Raw genomic sequence first — 22008 nt, forward strand, 5'->3', positions numbered from 1 at the left:
CTGTAGCCTCCGGAGGGGTGTACTCGGGTCCCACACACTGGTGGATAGAACAGGGGCCCTTCCTCCTGCACCTTGGTATTGTTGCCTTGTGTGTTGACTAGTCCGCATGAAACGGGGTAAGTCCGCTCCCGATGACTTTTCCGTGGGAGCTGTGGCCCGCAAGAGCTGACCCTTGTGATTTTTGCAGGCACTTGCAGATGCCCTATCCCCCACGTTGGGCTTCCGTCTCGCTCTATCTGGGCTGGTACTGGGACAAGACTTGGAATCTTGTCCCATGCTGGTTAATTTTGGAGAGAGGCTTGCAGCTGTCCTCGCCCTAGGGTCCAGGTACCCCTACTGTGCAGAGACTCCGGACCGGATCTCCGCTGTCGGCACCGGCGGGCTACAACCCTGCCCCGGTCCACTTAAGGTCTCCTGCGACCGGATTTCCGTTGCCTGTGGCCCTGCTCTGCCGTCTGCCACTTAGTCAGCTCAGGTAGTCCGGAAGCTACAACCCCCGAATACCACTTCACTGCTCTCACTTCCACTGTCTCCTCAACTCCTCCACTCAACTGTTGTTCCCTCCCCTTGACACCTTAGGACCCTTAGGTGGGTGTCACCATCTGCCTGGCCCTGCCCACTGGTGTGTCCCTATTGTCCTGGGGGGGTGACTAGCTGTTTGTGGCTGGTGTATGTACCTGTGTGTGGGTTGTGTTAGAAGGCCAAGAAGGAGAGAATCCTGCACCTGGAAGATCGATGCAGTCATCTGTGACACCCTGATTTTGTCAGGGCGACACACTCCCCCTTGGTAGAACACAGCCCGTCCTCGGGCTGTCCGGCACCGGTTTTTATTTTAACTGCTTCTGTAAAATGTAAAAAGGTAAAAGCATAACATTCTATAAAACTTTAAACATTTCATCCCTTTACAGGGAGGCACATTACTTGAACGTTGCATAGCAGTCCCTTTCCCACCAGTCCACCCCAAAGAGTCCTAAAGTCCAGAACCCTCTGGCCTGGAGGTTAGCCACCTATTTTGTTAGTGACTGGGCCTTGGCCGACTCTACTGCAGGCCCTTCCTCCAACCAGTCCTCGCCAGTGGGTGTCACAGTCCTGGTAGTTAGAGAAGCAAGAAGGCAAATATGGGATATATACAATAACCCAAGAAAGTCTTTGGGTGGCCTCTGCCAAACTCGAGGCCATGGTCCATAACAATGTTTTACTACTGCTGCCGGGGCAGTCTCCCGTTGCAGCTTTTCTCCCCTCACAACCCGCCACCCAAACAACACGGATCCCCAGTGCCACCTTCACTCACAGTGCCGCACTGTCCTGGAACTCCCTCGTTGCCTGCGGTAATGGGTGTAGCTGCCTTCCTTTCTTCAGCTTCTAACCGGGTAACTTCTGCACCATCCTCCACCAAGGGCCCCTGGTACCACCTCCTCGTGGCACACTGCTCCGGACCCTGATTGCCTTTTTTTATCTTTAACTGACAGGGTAAAAAGATTCATCAAGAATAGTGCCTCTTTAACTTTAACTCTCCTGCCACCTTCCACCTGGGGTCCAGATGGCCTCCTCACGGAGCACGAGGACGTTCAACAAGGGTTACAGTCCATCAGTCATTCTTTAAACTTTTTTTTTTTTTTTTAAAACTTTCAACTTGTAAATGAACTTACAGGTTCCGGTCCCCTTAGCGTCAGGCACCTCTTGTGCATATTCTGGCAAAGTGCCCTGGCTGGCCACAGCGACGGCACATGGGCACCACAACTTGAACAGGCCCAGCTGGAGTCTCATCATCTGAGGTAGGTTCTTCCCCCACTTCCAGCATTACTAGCTCCGGCACCGATCGTGCTGACAGGGAGACTCGGTAACCGTTCCCTCCGTAATGTGGGACCCAGGCTGCTTCTGGTGTACTGGAGCCCGAGTCCGTCTCTTCTGTGTCTGAGGCCTCAGGAACCAGGACGACTTGATCGTCATCTACAGGACGGTCGTTCTCCTTGGGGGCTGAGGGTCCCACTGCTGGTGTTACAGGCAGTGTCTCAGCGGCAGCGGCTGTCGTGGACGGGGGAGGCGGCATGATCTGCGTGGCCGCCGGCTCCGCCGCTTTTGCGACCGGAGCGGGGCCTGCTGCTTCTCTGTCATCCTGCGCTGCCAGGGGAGGCGCGGCTCCGCGATTACTATCAGGGACCGACATCTTTCCTGTGTTTCCCCCTTGGTTTTCAACAGCAGTCTCGCAGGACCCACTGTCCTTTGCTGCTTCCTGCTCCTCAGGTCACTGGGTTCTGGCTCCGTTCACAGGAAGGTGGGCGGAGCTTCTGACGCATGCTCTTTTCGGGGATGAAGATGGTGAGGTTGTCGTTTTTGGCGCCAAAATGGCGGGTAAGATGGAGACGGTCCGAAAAATTTGAGCATTTCAAGGGTTAATAGTCCAGGAAAGGCACACTTCACCTAGTGGATGGGGTAAGTATCCTATTCGTGACGCCAAGTTTTGTTGCAGGTGGGGGACAGACCACGGCAGGGGGGGCTGTTCGAAACGCTCGGAGCCGGGCGGTTGCTGTGGCTCGAGTTGCAGCCGGACCCGGGCTCGCACAGCCGTCCGTCGCCCACAAGTGAAATAAAGGGGTTATTTACAGGGGAGAGTTTGTCAGTGATGCCACCCGTGGGTTGCGGTGATTGTTGGTGACACCGCTGCTGCCTTGGTATGGGGTGTCCGGGGCTGATGGAGCGGGGCTGCAGGATGGTATCCCCTCCACGGGTAGGGGAGGTGTCGTCCTGGGGCCCAGGTGTAGGTGGAGTGATGGGGCACAGTTTACAGGCTGGACTGGATGATACCGGTGTATTCCCTGTTTTGAATAAAATCACACAGAGTCCAGATAGTAAACCAACTGCCGAAAACCGGTAGCCTCCGGAGGGGTGTGCTCCTGTCCCACACAATGGTGGACAGAACAGGGGCCCTTCGTCTTGCACCTTGGTATTGTTGTCTTGTGTGTTGACTAGTCCGCATGAGACGGGGTCCGCTCCCGATGACTTTTCTTTGGGAGCTGTGGCCCGCAAGAGCTGACCCTTGGGATATTTGCAGGCACTTGCAGACGCCCTATCCCCCGCATTGGGCTTCCGTCTCGCTCTATCTGGGCTGGTAGTGGGACAAGACTTGGAATCTTGTCCCATGCTGGTTAATTGGAGAGGGGCTTGCAGCTGTCCTCATCCTAGGGTCCAGGTACCCCTACTGTGCACGACTTCCGGATCGGATCCCCGCTGTCGGCACCGGCGGGCTAGAACCTTGCCCCGGTCCACTTAAGGTCTTTCGCGACCGGATCTCCGTCGCCTGTGGCCCTACTCTGCCGTGTGCCACCTAGTCAGCTCAGATAGTCCGGTAGTCCGGAAGCTACAACCCCCGACTACCACTTCACTGCTCTCACTTCCACTGTCTCCTCAACTCCTCCACTCAACTGTTGTTCCCTCCCCTTAACACCTAAGGACACCTAGGTGGGCGTCACCATCTGCCTGGCCCCGCCCACTGGTGTGTCCCTATTGTCCTGGGGGGTGATTAGGCTTTTGTTGCTGGTGTATGTACCTGTGTGTGGGTTGTGTTAGAAGGCCAAGAAGGAGATAATCCTGCACCTGGAAGATGGATGCAGTCATGTGTGACACCCTGCATGTGGAGTGTTTGAACGGCTCGTACTGGGGGTAACAACAGCATTATTGGATGTACACCAAACAATAAAAAAAATGAAAAAAGTCCACCCACCGTCCCCTGGAAGTGTTCTGTTTATGGCTGGCTGTATGGAGGCTGAGACCTGAACTGCCCAGTTAGTGACTATTAGGCTATGTACGCACATTGCGTTTTTTCATGCGTTTCCACAGCGTTTTGAACTGCAGCGTTTTAATGCAAAAATGCATGCATTTTGATTTCCAAGCAAAGTCTATGGGAAATAGGCATATAGTGTGCACGCTATGCGTTCAGAAACGCTGCGTTTTTTTGTGACAAAAATTTGTCAAAATCTTTGCGTTTGAAGAAGCAACATGTCAATTGTTTTGAGCGTTTTGGCAGCGTTTTGGTAACATTGAAGTCAATGAGAATGATCAAAACGCATCCTAAAAGAAATTTCTAGCATCTTACATGCTTGTTTGATGTTAAACGCATGCTTTTTTTGTCAAAATGAAAGCATGCATTTTTGGCATTATAGTGAGGTCAAGAGGTTTCCATTTGCCCTCACATGCAACCCGACTTTAAAAAATGAGTCAAACAATACTTTTACTTTATTTTGAACATAATTATTAAATTTCAATAATCATTTGCAGTAAATTATCATTATAGTGTATGATTTAAAGGTCTTTTTTTTCTTTTCATTTTTTTTCCTACTGTTTCAATGTTCAAACTTTATTTAGTTGTGTATTTGTATTGAAAACGCATCTCAATTTAAGCACTGAAAATGCATGTAAAATGCGGCAAAAACGCTATAAAAACGCATGCATATTCCTGCGTTTATGTGGTCAAAACCAAATTTGACAATGACAGATTCTGCCAGAGGACGCGTTCATTTCTGCAAGGTACTGGACACAACGTGCGCACACAGCCTTAAGGTCAAGTCCGGGTCCAGAACTAAACTATAGATAGGGAAAACTCACCAGAACCAGTATACAAGCTGCAAGGCAGAAATATCACTGGCAGTGAGCCTTAGGCCTCCTTCACACGCACGTGTTTCCGGTACGTGTTAGGTCCGTTCTTGCACGTACCGGAGACACGTGTACACGTAGACCCAATAAAAACAAAGGGGTCTGCGCACACGTGCGTGTTTTGCTATGGAACGTGTGTACATGTGGAGCATACGTGTGTCTGTGTGTTCCACACATAGACATGTCCACGTTTTCTCCGGCATCACGGGTGTCACACAGCCCGCATACAGACCACACGGATGTAGTGTGGATGCGGTTCCCGTGTGACACGCGCCAGAGAAAACTCACGTGTCAGAGAAAAAAATAACAAATCTTTACTCACCTTCTCCAGCCCTGCAGTCTCTGCCGCTGCTGTCACTTGCTTCTGACCGCCGCTCATTTTGCTCATTTAATATTCACTTCACTGCGGCCGGAAGCAGCAGCAGCGGAGAGTTGGCAGGACCGGAGACCGAAGATCAGCACCACGGACAGCGACGTCAAGGACAGGTGAGTTGAAAGTTCTCGTTCTCCGTGTGTTATCACGGTGAACACATGTAGTGCCATAAACACGGCTCATGGATGGGAAAACGCACCTTTGACACGTCCGTGAAAAACGTGCGTGATTTTCACGGACGTGTGAAGGGGGCCTTAAGTAGAGAGGCAATATATAGCGTGTTGGGATCCAGAACGAGGCAATGGAAGTTAACCCCTGACATGACCAGGCCAGAGCTGGGTGTAATCAGCAGCAGGAAAAAGCCGGCCTGGATCATGACACAATCAATTTATTTTAGTCTGTTGCAGCGCTCACACTTACCTCTGACAAATCTCAGATGCATGAAGGAGGAATAAGGCTATGTGCGCACTTTGCGTCGAGGTAGTTGCAGTTCTAAACGCATCCTCTGGCAGAAATGATTTTTGCCAAAGTTGGTTTTGACCACAAAAACGCGATAAATACGCGTGCGTATTTACCGCCTTTTAGCCGCGTTTCTAGCGCGATTTACCTGCTTTTTCATTGCTTAAAGTCAGATGCGTTTTGAATACAAAGACACTACTAAATAAAGTTTAAACATTCAAACACTGAAAAAAACGGGAAAAAATGATAACAAATATCCAGATTAATATCAATAAAAAAATGGCTTTTTTAATTTAAATTGATAAGTTTGTAATAATAATTATGCATAAAATTACATTTATTTATGGATTTTCTTAAAAATAATTGTCGAACTATGTGTGTGTGTAAAGGGACATATCATGCCATTAATATTTTTCCAAAAACGCATGCAATTAATTGGTCCAAAACGCATGTTGTCAGCATCAAAAAAGCATGTAAAATGCTAGAATTTTGATGTTGCTTGGGTTTTGCAATTTCTCATTGTCTTCAATGTTAGCAAAACGCAGCCCAAATGGCAAAAATAATTGACATGCTGCTTCTTTAAACGCTGAGTTTTTGCCCAAAAATATGCAAATTAAACGCTGCGTTTTTAACAGCATTGTGCGCACAAGAAATCCCCATTTCCCATAGACTTTGCTTGAAAATCAAAACGCATGCCTTTTGGCATTAAAACGCTGCAGTTCAAAACGCTGCGGAAACCCAGGTAAAAAGGCAAAGTGCGCACGTAGCCTAAGAGCTGCAGTCCATTAGCGGCTGCTGATGGACTGCAGCGCTCACATGGCATAACAGTGTCACATAACTACCAGCAGATCCGTGCTGACATCACTAAAATGGTGCTTGCGTAGGAATTGAGTATCTGGGTTTTTTTTTCTTGTTTTGTTTTTTAAATGGGTTTACAACATTTTAGAAGGGGTTGTCCAAGTAGTTGACTACTCTTTTAAAATTGGTGTATGATGCCCACAGCAGAGGTATAGGCATGTGTATTTATGCAGCAGCACTGTGTGTGTAGATGCAGAAAAAAGAGCTGTGTGTATGTATATCTATGTATAGAAGAGCTGTGTGTGTATTCACCATGTATGCAGCAGAGCTGTGTGTATGTATATCTATATATAGAAGAGCTGTGTGTGTGTATTCACCATGTATGCAGCAGAGCTGTGTCTGTCTCCCATGACTTCAGCAGGGTTCACCATTTTATGGATAATGTGAATGTGTTACGACCGGGTGGTGGATCCTCTGGACCATGCCCCTGTCACCTCCGGCGAAGCAGCTAGAGCTACCCCTAGACTGGGATAGTCCTGCAAGCCTACCAGAGGGACCAGGGACACGGTTGCCGGAGCAGAAGGCGGGGCAAGGGACGAGTCCTTCTAGAAGCAGGAATGAGGAAGTCCTTGAAGACACAGAGTTCCTGGTGCCAGGTAAGATGCCGGTGCCCAGGTACTGGTGCCAGGTAGAGTCGGCAGACGTGAGCAGAGTCCAACCAGAAGGAGGCAGGGGTCACCGGGTGAAGCCGAGGGTAGAAAGCGGGTTCAGGCTGGAGAAGATGGTGGCGTCTCAGCTGACAGTCCCCGTAGGACCACTCGGACAGGTTGTGGACAGGACCAGGTTAACTTGGTAGAACTGGTTCTGTGGAAGACACAGTGTTAGGCTAGCGCCACACATCCGTGCCTCCGGTACGTGTTTGGCATTTTTTACACGTACCGGCGGCACGGAGGCATGTACAGCAATGCTACCCTATGGTAGCAGGCACACACACGTAAAACCACACGGAACGTGTGTCCGTGTGCGTTTGTACGTGTGTGCGATTTTCAAAGCGCTGACATGTCAGTGTTTTCTCCCGCAGCACGGGTGTCAAACGGCCCGCACCCGTACCACACGGGTGTAGTGTGGATGCGGTCCCGTGTGACACGCGCCGGAGAAAACACACATGTCAGTGAAAAAAAAACAAAACATTTACTCACCTTCTCCAGCCCTCCTGTCTCTGCCGCTGCTGCCTCTTGCTGCCGACCGCCGCTCATTAATCTCATAGAGTATTCACTTCACTGCCTGGCAGCAGCAGCAGCGGGGAGACGGGAGGGCTGGAGACCGAGGATCAGCACCATGGACAGCAGCGCAGACAGCAGGAAGGACCAGGTGAGTATAATAATTACCGATTCTACGTGTGCTATCGCGGATAGCACACGTAGAACACACGTGTCACGCACGTACCAGAGACACGTACTTACCTGCACGCAACACGCAGGGAAAATACGTGTCTCTCGGCACGTGCGTGAATTTCACGTGAGTGTGGCAGAAGCCTTAATGCAAGACACAGCAAGCGGGACCTGGACTCCTAGCTATAGAACTCGTAGAACAGGCGACGCCCTCCAGGCAGGAAGCTCCTAATATACCTGACCCTGACTGATGCAATATCCTGTTAGGGAGTGCTGGGTCTTTAAGAGGAGATCAGTGACCGCGCGCGCGCCCTAATGTGCATGCGTGACGCCCGGGTGCCGGAGGCCAGAGCAGGGAGCGGTGCCGAGGAGGACGTGTGGCTGGAGGCAGGGGACCCGGGGACCGGTGCAGTCAGTGAGGAACGACGTCGGGACCCGGGGAGCATGACAGAATGCTGCAGAGAACACTGATAGGAGCTTACTGTTTACCTGTAACTTCTATGTACAGCTCCTCAGAGCACATTACTGACTCCTTGTCTTATTTATACTACAAAAGAAGCTTTAATTAGTAGAAAATATATTCTTCCTATTTTCTGATACCTAAAAATGTGTGAATCTTATAGTAAGGTGCTTTCTACACTTGCAAAGATACAGTGCGTACTCTACGTATTGCAAGTACAGTAGTGTCTTTTTATGTGTATTAATTCCTGTACATTTGATTTCCATGAATATATGAGAAAAATAAAAATCGCAGCTGAATAAGGGAAAACGTTTATTTTTATATTCTGGCAAGTTGACAACTATTTACCATGTTTTATTATCAATAAAATACATTCTATATTTTATCATTGTCCTCCTTTGTTACATAATTTTGTGATCACAAGAAGCTGTCTACACACAAATAAGACATGACTGAATAATACAATTATTCATGACTCAGACTATTCAATGAATACAAAAAAGCTAGGCAGAAGATGTTAAATGCTGTTAGCCAATATCTATCAGCCGAAAAATGCACTCCTAGTGTGGATCTTGACACTTGTCAGCTAATGCGATTATCACACTGCACTTGGATGTCATCTGAGTGCAGTCCCTTGTTTCACTCGCACCCATAGACTTCAATAGGTGCGAGTGACAAATCTCTCACTGACAATTGCAGCAGGTTGTGACTTTTCACTTATCCAGAATCTGGAGGAGAACAAAGCTGACAATCTGCTCTCCCTCATTGAATAACATTGGTCCAAATGCAATGCGAGATTTTCTTGCATTGCACTTGTCCAAGTCATATGCTCATGTAAGCGTACCCTTAAAGGGAACCTGTCACTTGGTACTTGCTACCTATGCCATGGGCAGCATGAATCTGAGACAAACATGTTATGCTAAATGAGTGTGTAAGCGACTGATATGCCTCTATTATCCAACCCACTAACTTTTATTATTATTAGTAAAAATAAATAATTTTTTGGCCCATAGTAATTTTTGGATATGTTTGTAGATTTTCCTTTCAAAATCATGGTGTGATTAAAGCCAGAGAAGGGTAAAAAAGGGCAGAATCTTTTAGGCTGAGCACACACGGCGAGTAAAACAGAATGAGTGGAATGCGATAATAAAAAAAAAATCGCATTCCACTCGGATCCATGTTACTTTATGGGGTAGCTCCCATGAGTGAGCTAATCGGACCGAGAAAGCAATTGCAGCATGCAAGTCTATGGGTGCGAGAGAAACATTGCACTGCACTCGCATTACACCGGTGTAATGCGAGTGCAGTGCGAGAATCCCATCAGCTGATAATGGAGGAGATAGGGAGATTACTCCCTCCCTCTCCTCCGCAGCTGTGCTGTGATCATAGGATCGCATCACAGTGGCTTGACAGTCGCATGACACTCTGCTTACATTCCAGCAGAGCGGGAGCCGAGTGTCATGCGACTCACTCGCATTAATGACTTGTGTGGCCCCAGCCTTAGGAATATTCTTTCGGATTGCTTTTGATAACCAGAAACAACTCCTAGTTGCACTAAAGCTTTGTAGCTGACATTTTACACAAGTCGCAGCAAGTTCTGCCAATGTTTTGGAAAGTTGGCGCAACTTATCCTGGAGGGATGCAGACAAAAACCGCCAACAAATTCATCAAACTTTATGCTAGAAATGTTGTGTAAATTACAATAGAAATATATTCCATTGTCTTCCGGTGGTGCACGTCAGCTAAAAATGATATTTTATATATTTTATAATTCATTTTCCTTAATCAATCTGGTGCATCTTACCCCAGTACATTCTTCATCAAGACTGGAGTACAATATGCCAATCTTGATGAATCAGGGCAAAGAGTTCTCTAATCTCAGGATAACTTAAAAGGGGGTTTTCTATGAATAATCTTCTGATTATACACTGCGAATCGAAGAAAAGCGATCCCGGCAGCTAAATAGGAAAGGGTTCTTTACAGTTAGAGCAGTCAGACTGTGGAATGCCGACCACAAGAGGTAGTAATGGCAGACACTATAACAGCTTTCAAAAAAGGGCTGGATGATTTCCTCAGTGCAGACAACATTGTTGGTTATAAGTGAATTAAGGGGGCTTTACACGGTAGCGATATCGCTAGCAATTTGCAGCGATAGCGAGCGTGTAAGTACACGCCCCCGTCACACATGCGATTGTTTGTGATCGCTGCCGTAGCGAACATTATCGCTACGGTAGCGTCACACGTACTTACCTGGTCGGCAGCGTCGCTGTGACTGCCGAACAATCCCTCCTTCAAGGGGGAGGGACGTTCGGCATCACAGCGACGTCACCGCAACGTCACACAGCGGCCGGCCAATCAAGGCGGAGGGGCGGAGCTGAGCGTGATGTAAACATCCCGCCCACCTCTTCCTTCTGCATTGGGGCCGGTGGCAGGTAAGGAGATGTTCCTCGCTCATGCGGTGTCACACATAGCGATGTGTGCTGCCGCATGAGCGATGAATCATAACACTAAACAACCCTTACCGATTTTTGAGTTTGGGACGACCTCTCCATGGTGAACGATTTTCACCATTTTTGAGGTCGCCTAAGGTCGCTGGTAAGTATCACACACTGCGATATTGTTAATGACGCCGGATGTGCGTCACTAACAATGTGACCCCGACGATCAAACATTAACGATATCGTAGCGTGTAAAGCCCCCTTTAGTGACCAAATGTAGAACTGGTGGAGGAAGGTTGAACTAGATGGACCTAGGTCTTCTTTCAACCTAAGTAACTATGTAGCTACTGCTTTACTTGGGTTAAAAGTAAACTAATTGTTACCATAGTAGAGAAGAGCCCCTTAGGCTATGTGCGCACTAGAAAGTGCCTTTTTCTTAAGAAAAAAACGGACCCTCTTAAAGAATCTCGCACCCGAGGTAAAAAAACACACCAAAATCGCAACGAAATCCGCATGCGGTTTTACCGCGGTTTGCCGCAGATTTACTGCCGATTTTCCGCAGGTTGGTCCCTGTGGTTTTTTACCATTATCTATGGCAAAAAACGCAGGTACCTGCTGAAAAGAAGTGACATGCTCATTAATTCCGCAGCGGAAAATCCACGGGTATAAAAAAACGCAGTGTGCGCACAGCATTTTGGCTTAGTGGCTAGCACTGCAGCCTTGCAGCGCTGGGGTCCTGGGTTCGAATCCCACCAAGGACAACTGTGACGCCCTGGCAAAGCCAGGTTGTCACAGAAAGAGTTAATCCTCCTTGGTAATCTGATCCCACATGGTGCAGCAGGACAAACCACCCTCCCCCAGTGTAGGAACAAGACAGAGCAGGAGGGGAGGGGCTGGAGCAGAGTGTGTGGAGAGAGAGACAGGAGAGGAGTCTGGAGTTGTAGCTCCCAGGCTGCTACAGAAGCGTGCTTCGAAAGGGCCGGGACAGGCTGTTAGTGAAGAAGGGGCCAGAGGTAGCCGGGGCAGGGTAGCGGCCCGCCGGTACCTAGGGTGACCCGGATCACTGCAGGGGAGTGGACTCCCCGTTCCCGGCTGGAGAAAGAGGAAGAGAGTGGAGAGAGAGGCACTTGGCTGCAGGGAAAGAACAGGAGCTGCTGCACCGTGTGTGGGACACTAACACCCTCCGTACCAAAGGCTGCGGACTCCGGCAGTTTCTGATTAATTCCTGACTCTGTGTGAATTTTCTTGCAAAGCGAACTGTGAGTAACAACATCCCCCGGTCCAACCGGACGCACAGCTCTCAGACCGTCTCCATCTCCTCCCCGTACCACCTCACCGGGGTCCCGGGACACCAACACCCTACCCGTGGAGGGAAATCATCACTTTGCTGCCCACCACCATCCCCGGGATCCATTAACCGGCAGCGGCGGTGCTCCGTTACCTCACCGCACACCACGGGTGGCGTCACGGACAATCTCCCTTACTAATAATAATAATAATAATAATCTTTATTTCTATAGCGCCAACATATTCCGTAGCGCTTTACAATTCAGGAGGATCATATACAAACAAGTAACAGTTATAGAAATACAATATTTAGAGGGGAAAAAAAAATACAACCCTGCTCGTGAGAGCTTACAATCTACAATGAGATGGGGGGAGAGGCAAGGTTCAAGTGCTTATTTACAATGACAATCCAACCATCTCACGGAAATGGGGCTGGATAATGGTTTCCTGGACCAGTGGGCCCGAGCCTTGAGATGCCTTTGGGTGCCATGGAGTTTGATGTGGAGCTATGTTGTGAGAGGTTGTAGAGGGACTATGTGAATCGAATCTGATTAGGGAGTGTGATAGGCCGCCCTAAAAAGATGCGTCTTTAGGGTGCGTCTGAAGCTGAGTAAGTTGTGATTTGTCCTAACTTCTTGGGGTAGAGCGTTCCAGAGGGTTGGTGCAGCTCGGAAGAAGTCTTGGATCCGGGAGTGGGAGGTTCGAATTAGTGTGGATGTTAGTCGAAAGTCGCTTGCAGAGCGTAGAGAACGGGTGGACTGATAGACAGAGAGGAGGGTGGAGATGTAGGGGGGTGCTGGGGGGTGCTGCACTAATCCCCTTCTTACTGTGGAGCCTGGGATCACAGACCGGGTCACGCCACCGTGATACCCAGAGAAGTGACCCCGTGGCCCGGATCTGAGTACCCCTTGTCCCTGGGCGACACATTTTGGCGTCACGAACAGGATCCTTACCCATCCAGTTACCTGGAGGAAGTGCGCCTTGTTCTGGACTGTCAGCGGTGCTCCGCTGCAAAATTTTTGACAGTCGCCATCTTTGCCGCCATTTTGGGTGCGAAAATCTCCCGCCCAGCGCCTTCTTCCCCAAGCGGTGGGTGCGAAAAAGAGGCTCCGCCCCCTGAGAACGCAGGCGGAAGTGAAGCTCCGGAGGACCGGAAGCGAAAGGAAAACTTTAAAAAGTTGCCAGTAGGACTGCTCCCGAGTACCAAGGGGGAGCAGTAGGAAGGAACTGCAGTTCATGTGACCAGGACTGTAAAGGCAGGGACGCCAGGACTTTGCCTAATTCCGTTCCTGGACAAGCGAGCCGCAAACCCCGATGACATCTTACCCGGCTCCGGCAGTCCGCCCAGCCGCAACGGAGGAGGCACCCGATTGGAAGTCTGCCCCAGATGTGGCGCCAGCCGCTCCCAGGTACCCCGTCACGGCTGTGGAGCAGCCGGAGTGCACCTGCAGAGAGGAGGAACAGGCCAGTGAGAGATGGAGCCCTCGGCAGTTAGCGAGGCCGGTTGTAGCCGGCGCCGAGGGCATCCAAGTGGGCCTGGCTTCTGAGCAGGAGGCAGAGCACGGAACCAGTGCCCCGTACTGGGAGTGGCGGCAGCGGCAGTGGTAGTGGAGCATGGACGGCTACCCGCCAGTTTCAAGTTGACTGTTTTATGGACTGTCACCCCTGTTGAGCGTCCTCAAGTTCCCGGAGGAGGCCATCTTCATAGCAGGTGGGGGCGGCAGAACAGTTTAGAGTTTAAGAAAACGTACCTCCCGATGTGGGAAGATGTATGATTGTAATGTGTTGATTTTTCTTTTTTCCAGTTTCAATAAATGTTGGTGCCCAGACAGCCCGAGGACGGGCTGTGTTTTACCAAGGGGGTGTGTGACGCCCTGGCAAAGCCAGGTTGTCACAGAAAGAGTTAATCCTCCTTGGTAATCTGATCCCACATGGTGCAGCAGGACAAACCACCCTCCCCCAGTGTAGGAACAAGACAGAGCAGGAGGGGAGGGGCTGGAGCAGAGTGTGTGGAGAGAGAGACAGGAGAGGAGTCTGGAGTTGTAGCTCCCAGGCTGCTACAGAAGCGTGCTTCGAAAGGGCCGGGACAGGCTGTTAGTGAAGAAGGGGCCAGAGGTAGCCGGGGCAGGGTAGCGGCCCGCCGGTACCTAGGGTGACCCGGATCACTGCAGGGGAGTGGACTCCCCGTTCCCGGCTGGAGAAAGAGGAAGAGGGTGGAGAGAGAGGCACTTGGCTGCAGGGAAAGAACAGGAGCTGCTGCACCGTGTGTGGGACACTAACACCCTCCGTACCAAAGGCTGCGGACTCCGGCAGTTTCTGATTAATTCCTGACTCTGTGTGAATTTTCTTGCAAAGCGAACTGTGAGTAACAACATCCCCCGGTCCAACCGGACGCACAGCTCTCAGACCGTCTCCATCTCCTCCCCGTACCACCTCACCGGGGTCCCGGGACACCAACAACCTACCCGTGGAGGGAAATCATCACCTTGCTGCCCACCACCATCCCCGGGATCCATTAACCGGCAGCGGCGGTGCTCCGTTACCTCACCGCACACCACGGGTGGCGTCACGGACAATCTCCCTTACCTAATCCCCTTCTTACTGTGGAGCCTGGGATCACAGACCGGGTCACGCCACCATGATACCCAGAGAAGTGACCCCGTTGCCCGGATCTGAGTACCCCTTGTCCCTGGGCGACACATTTTGGCGTCACGAACAGGATCCTTACCCATCCAGTTACCTGGAGGAAGTGCGCCTTGTTCTGGACTGTCAGCGGTGCTCCGCTGCAAAATTTTTGACAGTCGCCATCTTTGCCGCCATTTTGGGTGCGAAAATCTCCCGCCCAGCGCCTTCTTCCCCAAGCGGTGGGTGCGAAAAAGAGGCTCCGCCCCCTGAGAACGCAGGCGGAAGTGAAGCTCCGGAGGACCGGAAGCGAAAGAAAAACTTTAAAAAGTTGCTAGAAGGACTGCTCCCGAGTACCAAGGGGGAGCAGTAGGAAGGAACTGCAGTTCATGTGACCAGGACTGTAAAGGCAGGGACGCCAGGACTTTGCCTAATTCCGTTCCTGGACAAGCGAGCCGCAAACCCCGATGACATCTTACCCGGCTCCGGCAGTCCGCCCAGCCGCAACGGAGGAGGCACCCGATTGGAAGTCTGCCCCAGATGTGGCGCCAGCCGCTCCCAGGTACCCCGTCACGGCTGTGGAGCAGCCGGAGTGCACCTGCAGAGAGGAGGAACAGGCCAGTGAGAGATGGAGCCCTCGGCAGTTAGCGAGGCCGGTTGTAGCCGGCGCCGAGGGCATCCAAGTGGGCCTGGCTTCTGAGCAGGAGGCAGAGCACGGAACCAGTGCCCCGTACTGGGAGTGGCGGCAGCGGCAGTGGTAGTGGAGCATGGACGGCTACCCGCCAGTTTCAAGTTGACTGTTTTATGGACTGTCACCCCTGTTGAGCGTCCTCAAGTTCCCGGAGGAGGCCATCTGCATAGCAGGTGGGGGCGGCAGAACAGTTTAGAGTTTAAGAAAACGTACCTCCCGATGTGGGAAGATGTATGATTGTAATGTGTTGATTTTTCTTTTTTCCAGTTTCAATAAATGTTGGTGCCCAGACAGCGCGAGGACGGGCTGTGTTTTACCAAGGGGGTGTGTGACGCCCTGGCAAAGCCAGGTTGTCACAGAAAGAGTTAATCCTCCTTGGTAATCTGATCCCACATGGTGCAGCAGGACAAACCACCCTCCCCCAGTGTAGGAACAAGACAGAGCAGGAGGGGAGGGGCTGGAGCAGAGTGTGTGGAGAGAGAGACAGGAGAGGAGTCTGGAGTTGTAGCTCCCAGGCTGCTACAGAAGCGTGCTTCGAAAGGGCCGGGACAGGCTGTTAGTGAAGAAGGGGCCAGAGGTAGCCGGGGCAGGGTAGCAGCCCGCCGGTACCTAGGGTGACCCGGATCACTGCAGGGGAGTGGACTCCCCGTTCCCGGCTGGAGAAAGAGGAAGAGAGTGGAGAGAGAGGCACTTGGCTGCAGGGAAAGAACAGGAGCTGCTGCACCGTGTGTGGGACACTAACACCCTCCGTACCAAAGGCTGCGGACTCCGGCAGTTTCTGATTAATTCCTGACTCTGTGTGAATTTTCTTGCAAAGCGAACTGTGAGTAACAACATCCCCCGGTCCAACCGGACGCACAGCTCTCAGACCGTCTCCATCTCCTCCCCGTACCACCTCACCGGGGTCCCGGGACACCAACACCCTACCCGTGGAGGGAAATCATCACCTTGCTGCCCACCACCATCCCCGGGATCCATTAACCGGCAGCGGCGGTGCTCCGTTACCTCACCGCACACCACGGGTGGCGTCACGGACAATCTCCCTTACCTAATCCCCTTCTTACTGTGGAGCCTGGGATCACAGACCGGGTCACGCCACCATGATACCCAGAGAAGTGACCCCGTGGCCCGGATCTGAGTACCCCTTGTCCCTGGGCGACACATTTTGGCGTCACGAACAGGATCCTTACCCATCCAGTTACCTGGAGGAAGTGCGCCTTGTTCTGGACTGTCAGCGGTGCTCCGCTGCAAAATTTTTGACAGTCGCCATCTTTGCCGCCATTTTGGGTGCGAAAATCTCCCGCCCAGCGCCTTCTTCCCCAAGCGGTGGGTGCGAAAAAGAGGCTCCGCCCCCTGAGAACGCAGGCGGAAGTGAAGCTCCGGAGGACCGGAAGCGAAAGGAAAACTTTAAAAAGTTGCTAGAAGGACTGCTCCCGAGTACCAAGGGGGAGCAGTAGGAAGGAACTGCAGTTCATGTGACCAGGACTGTAAAGGCAGGGACGCCAGGACTTTGCCTAATTCCGTTCCTGGACAAGCGAGCCGCAAACCCCGATGACATCTTACCCGGCTCCGGCAGTCCGCCCAGCCGCAACGGAGGAGGCACCCGATTGGAAGTCTGCCCCAGATGTGGCGCCAGCCGCTCCCAGGTACCCCGTCACGGCTGTGGAGCAGCCGGAGTGCACCTGCAGAGAGGAGGAACAGGCCAGTGAGAGATGGAGCCCTCGGCAGTTAGCGAGGCCGGTTGTAGCCGGCGCCGAGGGCATCCAAGTGGGCCTGGCTTCTGAGCAGGAGGCAGAGCACGGAACCAGTGCCCCGTACTGGGAGTGGCGGCAGCGGCAGTGGTAGTGGAGCATGGACGGCTACCCGCCAGTTTCAAGTTGACTGTTTTATGGACTGTCACCCCTGTTGAGCGTCCTCAAGTTCCCGTAGGAGGCCATCTGCATAGCAGGTGGGGGCGGCAGAACAGTTTAGAGTTTAAGAAAACGTACCTCCCGATGTGGGAAGATGTATGATTGTAATGTGTTGATTTTTCTTTTTTCCAGTTTCAATAAATGTTGGTGCCCAGACAGCCCGAGGACGGGCTGTGTTTTACCAAGGGGGTGTGTGATGCCCTGGCAAAGCCAGGTTGTCACAGAAAGAGTTAATCCTCCTTGGTAATCTGATCCCACATGGTGCAGCAGGACAAACCACCCTCCCCCAGTGTAGGAACAAGACAGAGCAGGAGGGGAGGGGCTGGAGCAGAGTGTGTGGAGAGAGAGACAGGAGAGGAGTCTGGAGTTGTGGCTCCCAGGCTGCTACAGAAGCGTGCTTCGAAAGGGCCGGGACAGGCTGTTAGTGAGGAAGGGGCCAGAGGTAGCCGGGGCAGGGTAGCGGCCCGCCGGTACCTAGGGTGACCCGGATCACTGCAGGGGAGTGGACTCCCTGTTCCCGGCTGAGGAGAAAGAGGAAGAGAGTGGAGAGAGAGGCACTTGGCTACAGGGAAAGAACAGGAGCTGCTGCACCGTGTGTGGGACACTAACACCTTCCGTACCAAAGGCTGCGGACTCCGGCAGTTTCTGATTAATTCCTGACTCTGTGTGAATTTTCTTGCAAAACGAACTGTGAGTAACAACATCCCCCGGTCCAACCGGACGCACAGCTCTCAGACCGTCTCCATCTCCTCCCCGTACCACCTCACCGGGGTCCCGGGACACCAACACCCTACCCATGGAGGGAAATCATCACCTTGCTGCCCACCACCATCCCCGGGATCCATTAACCGGCAGCGGCGGTGCTCCGTTACCTCACCGCACACCACGGGTGGCGTCACGGACAATCTCCCTTACCTAATCCCCTTCTTACTGTGGAGCCTGGGATCACAGACCGGGTCATGCCACCATGATACCCAGAGAAGTGACCCCGTGGCCTGGATCTGAGTACCCCTTGTCCCTGGGCGACACACAACATCTGCAGGAGTTTGTATGTTTTCCCAGTGTTTGCGTGGGTTTGCTCCGGGTACTCCGGTTTCCTCCACACTCCAAAGACATACAGATAGGGAATTTAGATTGTGAGCCCCAATGGGGACAGCATTGATGATGTATGTGAAGCGCTGCGGAATATGTTAGCGCTATATAAAAATAAAGATTTTTTTATTTTATTTTTTAAAACCCATAGGATTTGCTGGGGAATGACTGCAGCAATGTTAGACACATTTTTTGCAGCAATTCCGCGGCAAATCCGCAGCGTGCGCGAAGGGTCTAAGACAGTGATTGTCTGCAGCGGTCATGTGCATTGTATTTGCTTCATCACTGATCACTGCTGCAGCCTGTGAACAAAGACTGGGAGTGGAGAGATGTGACTGGAGTAGGGAAAAGTGTTTAATGTTGAGTACAGTATTATTTTTAACATGAATGTTATTAATGGAAAACCCCTTTAAAAGTAACTTGTCATCAGGATTTCTTCCTCTAATAGCACTACTAGCTTTTTATCTGCCCACATGACAGCATTTCTACCATGCCCTTATCAAACGTAATAGCGCACCTATACGATTTATCAGGGCAGGAACCATTATTCCGTCTTGCCAAAATGATTAAACAGATTTCTATGATGTGGGCATCCAAGAAATGCTGTTGGGGATGGGAAGCAGATCATGCGCTGCTCGTGGATTACGGTGGAAATTGCTGATGAGGATTTCCTTTTTATCTAAAGAGTATTATGAAAGAAAAGGACAATATTAAACAATGACTGGTTGAACATATACCGGTCAGGTTAGTAAGTAAGAGTTGATCCAGCTAATAGTTTGTCCAATACTTGAGAAGCTCAGACACGGGCTGGTAAGGAGACTGCTGTTGGACTGATATATTGAAATGCCTTGAAGATAAGCGGTGCCATCTGCGTTCATGCACACAAGCGCATTCCCTGTGTCTGTCTGTAAAAGAAACAAGATGTTCCTACATTAAGTTATGGTAAGTTTCATGGCATTGATAAATCTTAATATCATGGTTACAAGTTACTGAAACACAACAATCCATTAAGACGCTGAGGCTGGATTCAATTCATTTGAGGGCTCCGTCAAGAGCCTCCATCATACACTGTCAAAAATACACCAGAAATAACAATATGGCACGCAGCGCTATTCTTATGTAACATTACATATTACTCAGCAGTTTTTAATATGTGGTGGATTTCACTGCTGCTTTGCAGTGCTGGGGTCCAGAGTCCAAATCCCACCATTTGTCTGGAATTTGTCTGGTCTCCCCAGGAGTACGTGTCTCCTATGTGCAGTGAGATACTGTTGGAGTTTCAGTTACATAAGACATTTCATAATGACAACCTGAGACTACATGCCCTGTTAGCGAGTACAGACATATAGAAGAGACCCTTCCCTCAGGATCCGCCTCTATGACCCAGACCATCGCCGCTCCATACGACTGACTCCCAATTCTGGCACAATGGAGTCTTCTATGTAAGGTTAAGTTCTCACAATGAGATTTGATGCTGGATATTTTCACTTTAGAAAAAACAATGCAGGATCTTACAGTTCCAGCAAGGTGGATGGCATTTATAGGAATCTCATGCCCCCTATTTTTGTTTTTACACTGTGTAAACTAAGTGCGGTGTGCTTTTGAAAGCCGTAACATGTTTATCTCTTAGGGGTACGCTGAGTATTATGTGTAGAGTTTTCCCATAGAATTGCTCCGGATGCGGAAAATCCACAGATAAATCATTTTACTGCATTTCTGCTGTAGAATAACACATTTCATCCTCATATGACACTTTATACTGAAAAACGTTTATTATATTTCTATTTTCTTTTTCAGGAGAGGGGTGGTGAAAAGTAAAAATCAGCAATTCCACTATAGTTTTTAAATTTGCATAGCCCGTTAGGTGATAATTTATAAGGCATTGTCACGCTCCCCGGGTCCCCTGCCACGCTCTCTGGCTCCTCTGCCTCGCTCCCCGGCTCCCCTGCCACGCTCCCCGGCTCCCCTGCCTCGCTCCCCGGCTCCCCTGCCTCGCTCCCCGGCTCCTCTGCCAGGCGTCCCCCGCTCCACAGCCTCCAGGCCCCATCACCTGCGGTCCCCAGGCGGCCCGGTCCCCGCTCCCGGCGCCCGTCGGCAGCTCTGCTCCAGCCCGGCTCTCCTGCCTCCTGTTCACCGCTCCCTGCTCTGGCTTCTGGCACCCGGGCCTCGCACATGCGCATTAGGGCGCGCGCGCGGTCATCGACCCTCTCTTAAAGGGCCAGTGTCCTCCAACAGGATATTGAAGAATCAGGTACAGGGTATATAGGGGGATCCTTTCCAAGTGGGTGGGGCCTGTTCTTCGTGTTCTGCTAAGCTAGGAGTCAGGTCTCCTTGTGTTTTGTGGTATACTTACCTATCTCTCTCCTAGAGCCGCTCCTGCCTCGCCAACCGGTTCTGACGATACCCGAACCCCGAACGGTGACGGTCTGCCATCCCGTCAAGTTCATACCATCTCCGATCCCTGTGGTGACCCGTCTTCTCGCTCCGTCGGTTCCGGACTCTGCCTGACGTCATCTCGGCCTCCGAACCTGAGCTCCGTCACCCGGACTACCTTCAGTGACTCCGTGGTCCCAGGGACTTCTACACTCCTCTGAACTGACTGTCCTGCTGCTGTAGTGCTCCGGCTACCGGGCACCTTGCCCTCGGTGAGGTGTTCAGCCCAGTGGATCCACCTCCTGGGTCTGCCCGTCCACCTGGCCCTAACAGTAAGAACAGGCCATGGATCCCGCCGAAGCACTAGCGGCCCAGTTGGGCACCCTGCAGCAGGAACTCGTACGACAGCGCGAGACCCAGTCCCGCATGCTGGCCTTCATGTCCTCTGTGGATACCCGCCTGCACACACTGCAAGCATCTGCCACGTCCCTGGCATCTCAGGTTACTACTGCAGAGTCCACGGCCACGGTTCCCGTGGCGGCTACCTCGGAAGCTTCTAAACTCCGCTTGGCCTCTCCACCCCGATATGCCGGAGATCCCAAGACCTGCAGAGGATTCTTAAACCAGTGCTCCCTCCATTTCAAGCTGCTTCCGCACTTGTTTGCCTCCGACCAAGCCAAGGTGGCGTTTGTGATGTCCCATCTAGAGGGTGAGGCACTGGCCTGGATGAACCCCTTGTGGGAGAAGGAGGACCCTGTGACCACTAACATCCAGGACTTCCTGCAGGCATTTAGAAACACCTTTGACGAACCCAGACGTGCCGCCGCATCCGCCTCATCACTCCTCAGGCTACGTCAGGGGACCATGACTGTGGGGCAGTATGCCAACTTTGGCCTCAGAATTGGGGTGGAACAATGAAGCCCTCACCGCCGCCTTCTGGGAAGGACTCTCCAGCCGTATTAAGGACGAGCTGGCAGGCCGCGATGTTCCTTCCACCCTGGATGCCCTGATCGCACTAGCCACCCGCGTGGACCTCAGATTCCAGGAACGATCCAAAGAGGTGTCCCGTGAGAGACGTCCGATACGGCATTCCTCTCCTCCGCAGAAGCCCGCCATACTTCAGTCAGCGTCGTCTGGTGTCTCTGTCCACGAGCCCATGCAGATTGACCGTTTGCGGCAGTCCGAACAACGCCGAGCAGAACGGCTCGCCAAGGGCCTCTGCTTCTACTGCGGAGAGGGCACACACCTTCTACGCTCCTGTCCAGAGAGGCCGGGAAACTCCAAAGCCTAGGGTTGGTAGGAGAGGCCACCCTAGGTGCTGGGACTCTCTCAGACCCGGTTACGTGGACTGTTCAAGTGACAACGGGAGAGACGCGGTTCACGGCCGAGGCGTACCTCAATTCCGGGGCAGCAGGCAATTTCATCCACCAGGCCACGGTGGACAAGTACCAGGTGCCTGTTACT

The 22008-nt window shown here is 51.6% G+C and overlaps 1 protein-coding gene across 1 annotated transcript in view; it reads right to left on the reverse strand.

Annotated features, from left to right (window-relative positions):
* LOC142291609 (transmembrane protease serine 11D-like) overlaps nucleotides 1-22008 on the reverse strand; it is a 392225-nt gene that overhangs the window by 155173 nt on the left and 215044 nt on the right. The window contains exon 11 of the mRNA XM_075336261.1: nucleotides 18909-19076. Coding sequence (XP_075192376.1) covers nucleotides 18912-19076 — 165 coding nt within the window. The 3' untranslated portion in view covers nucleotides 18909-18911. The remainder of the gene's footprint in view (nucleotides 1-18908; nucleotides 19077-22008) is intronic.

The sequence above is a fragment of the Anomaloglossus baeobatrachus genome, chromosome 2, assembly GCF_048569485.1.
Source record: "Anomaloglossus baeobatrachus isolate aAnoBae1 chromosome 2, aAnoBae1.hap1, whole genome shotgun sequence".
Taxonomy (NCBI): Eukaryota; Metazoa; Chordata; class Amphibia; order Anura; family Aromobatidae; genus Anomaloglossus; species Anomaloglossus baeobatrachus.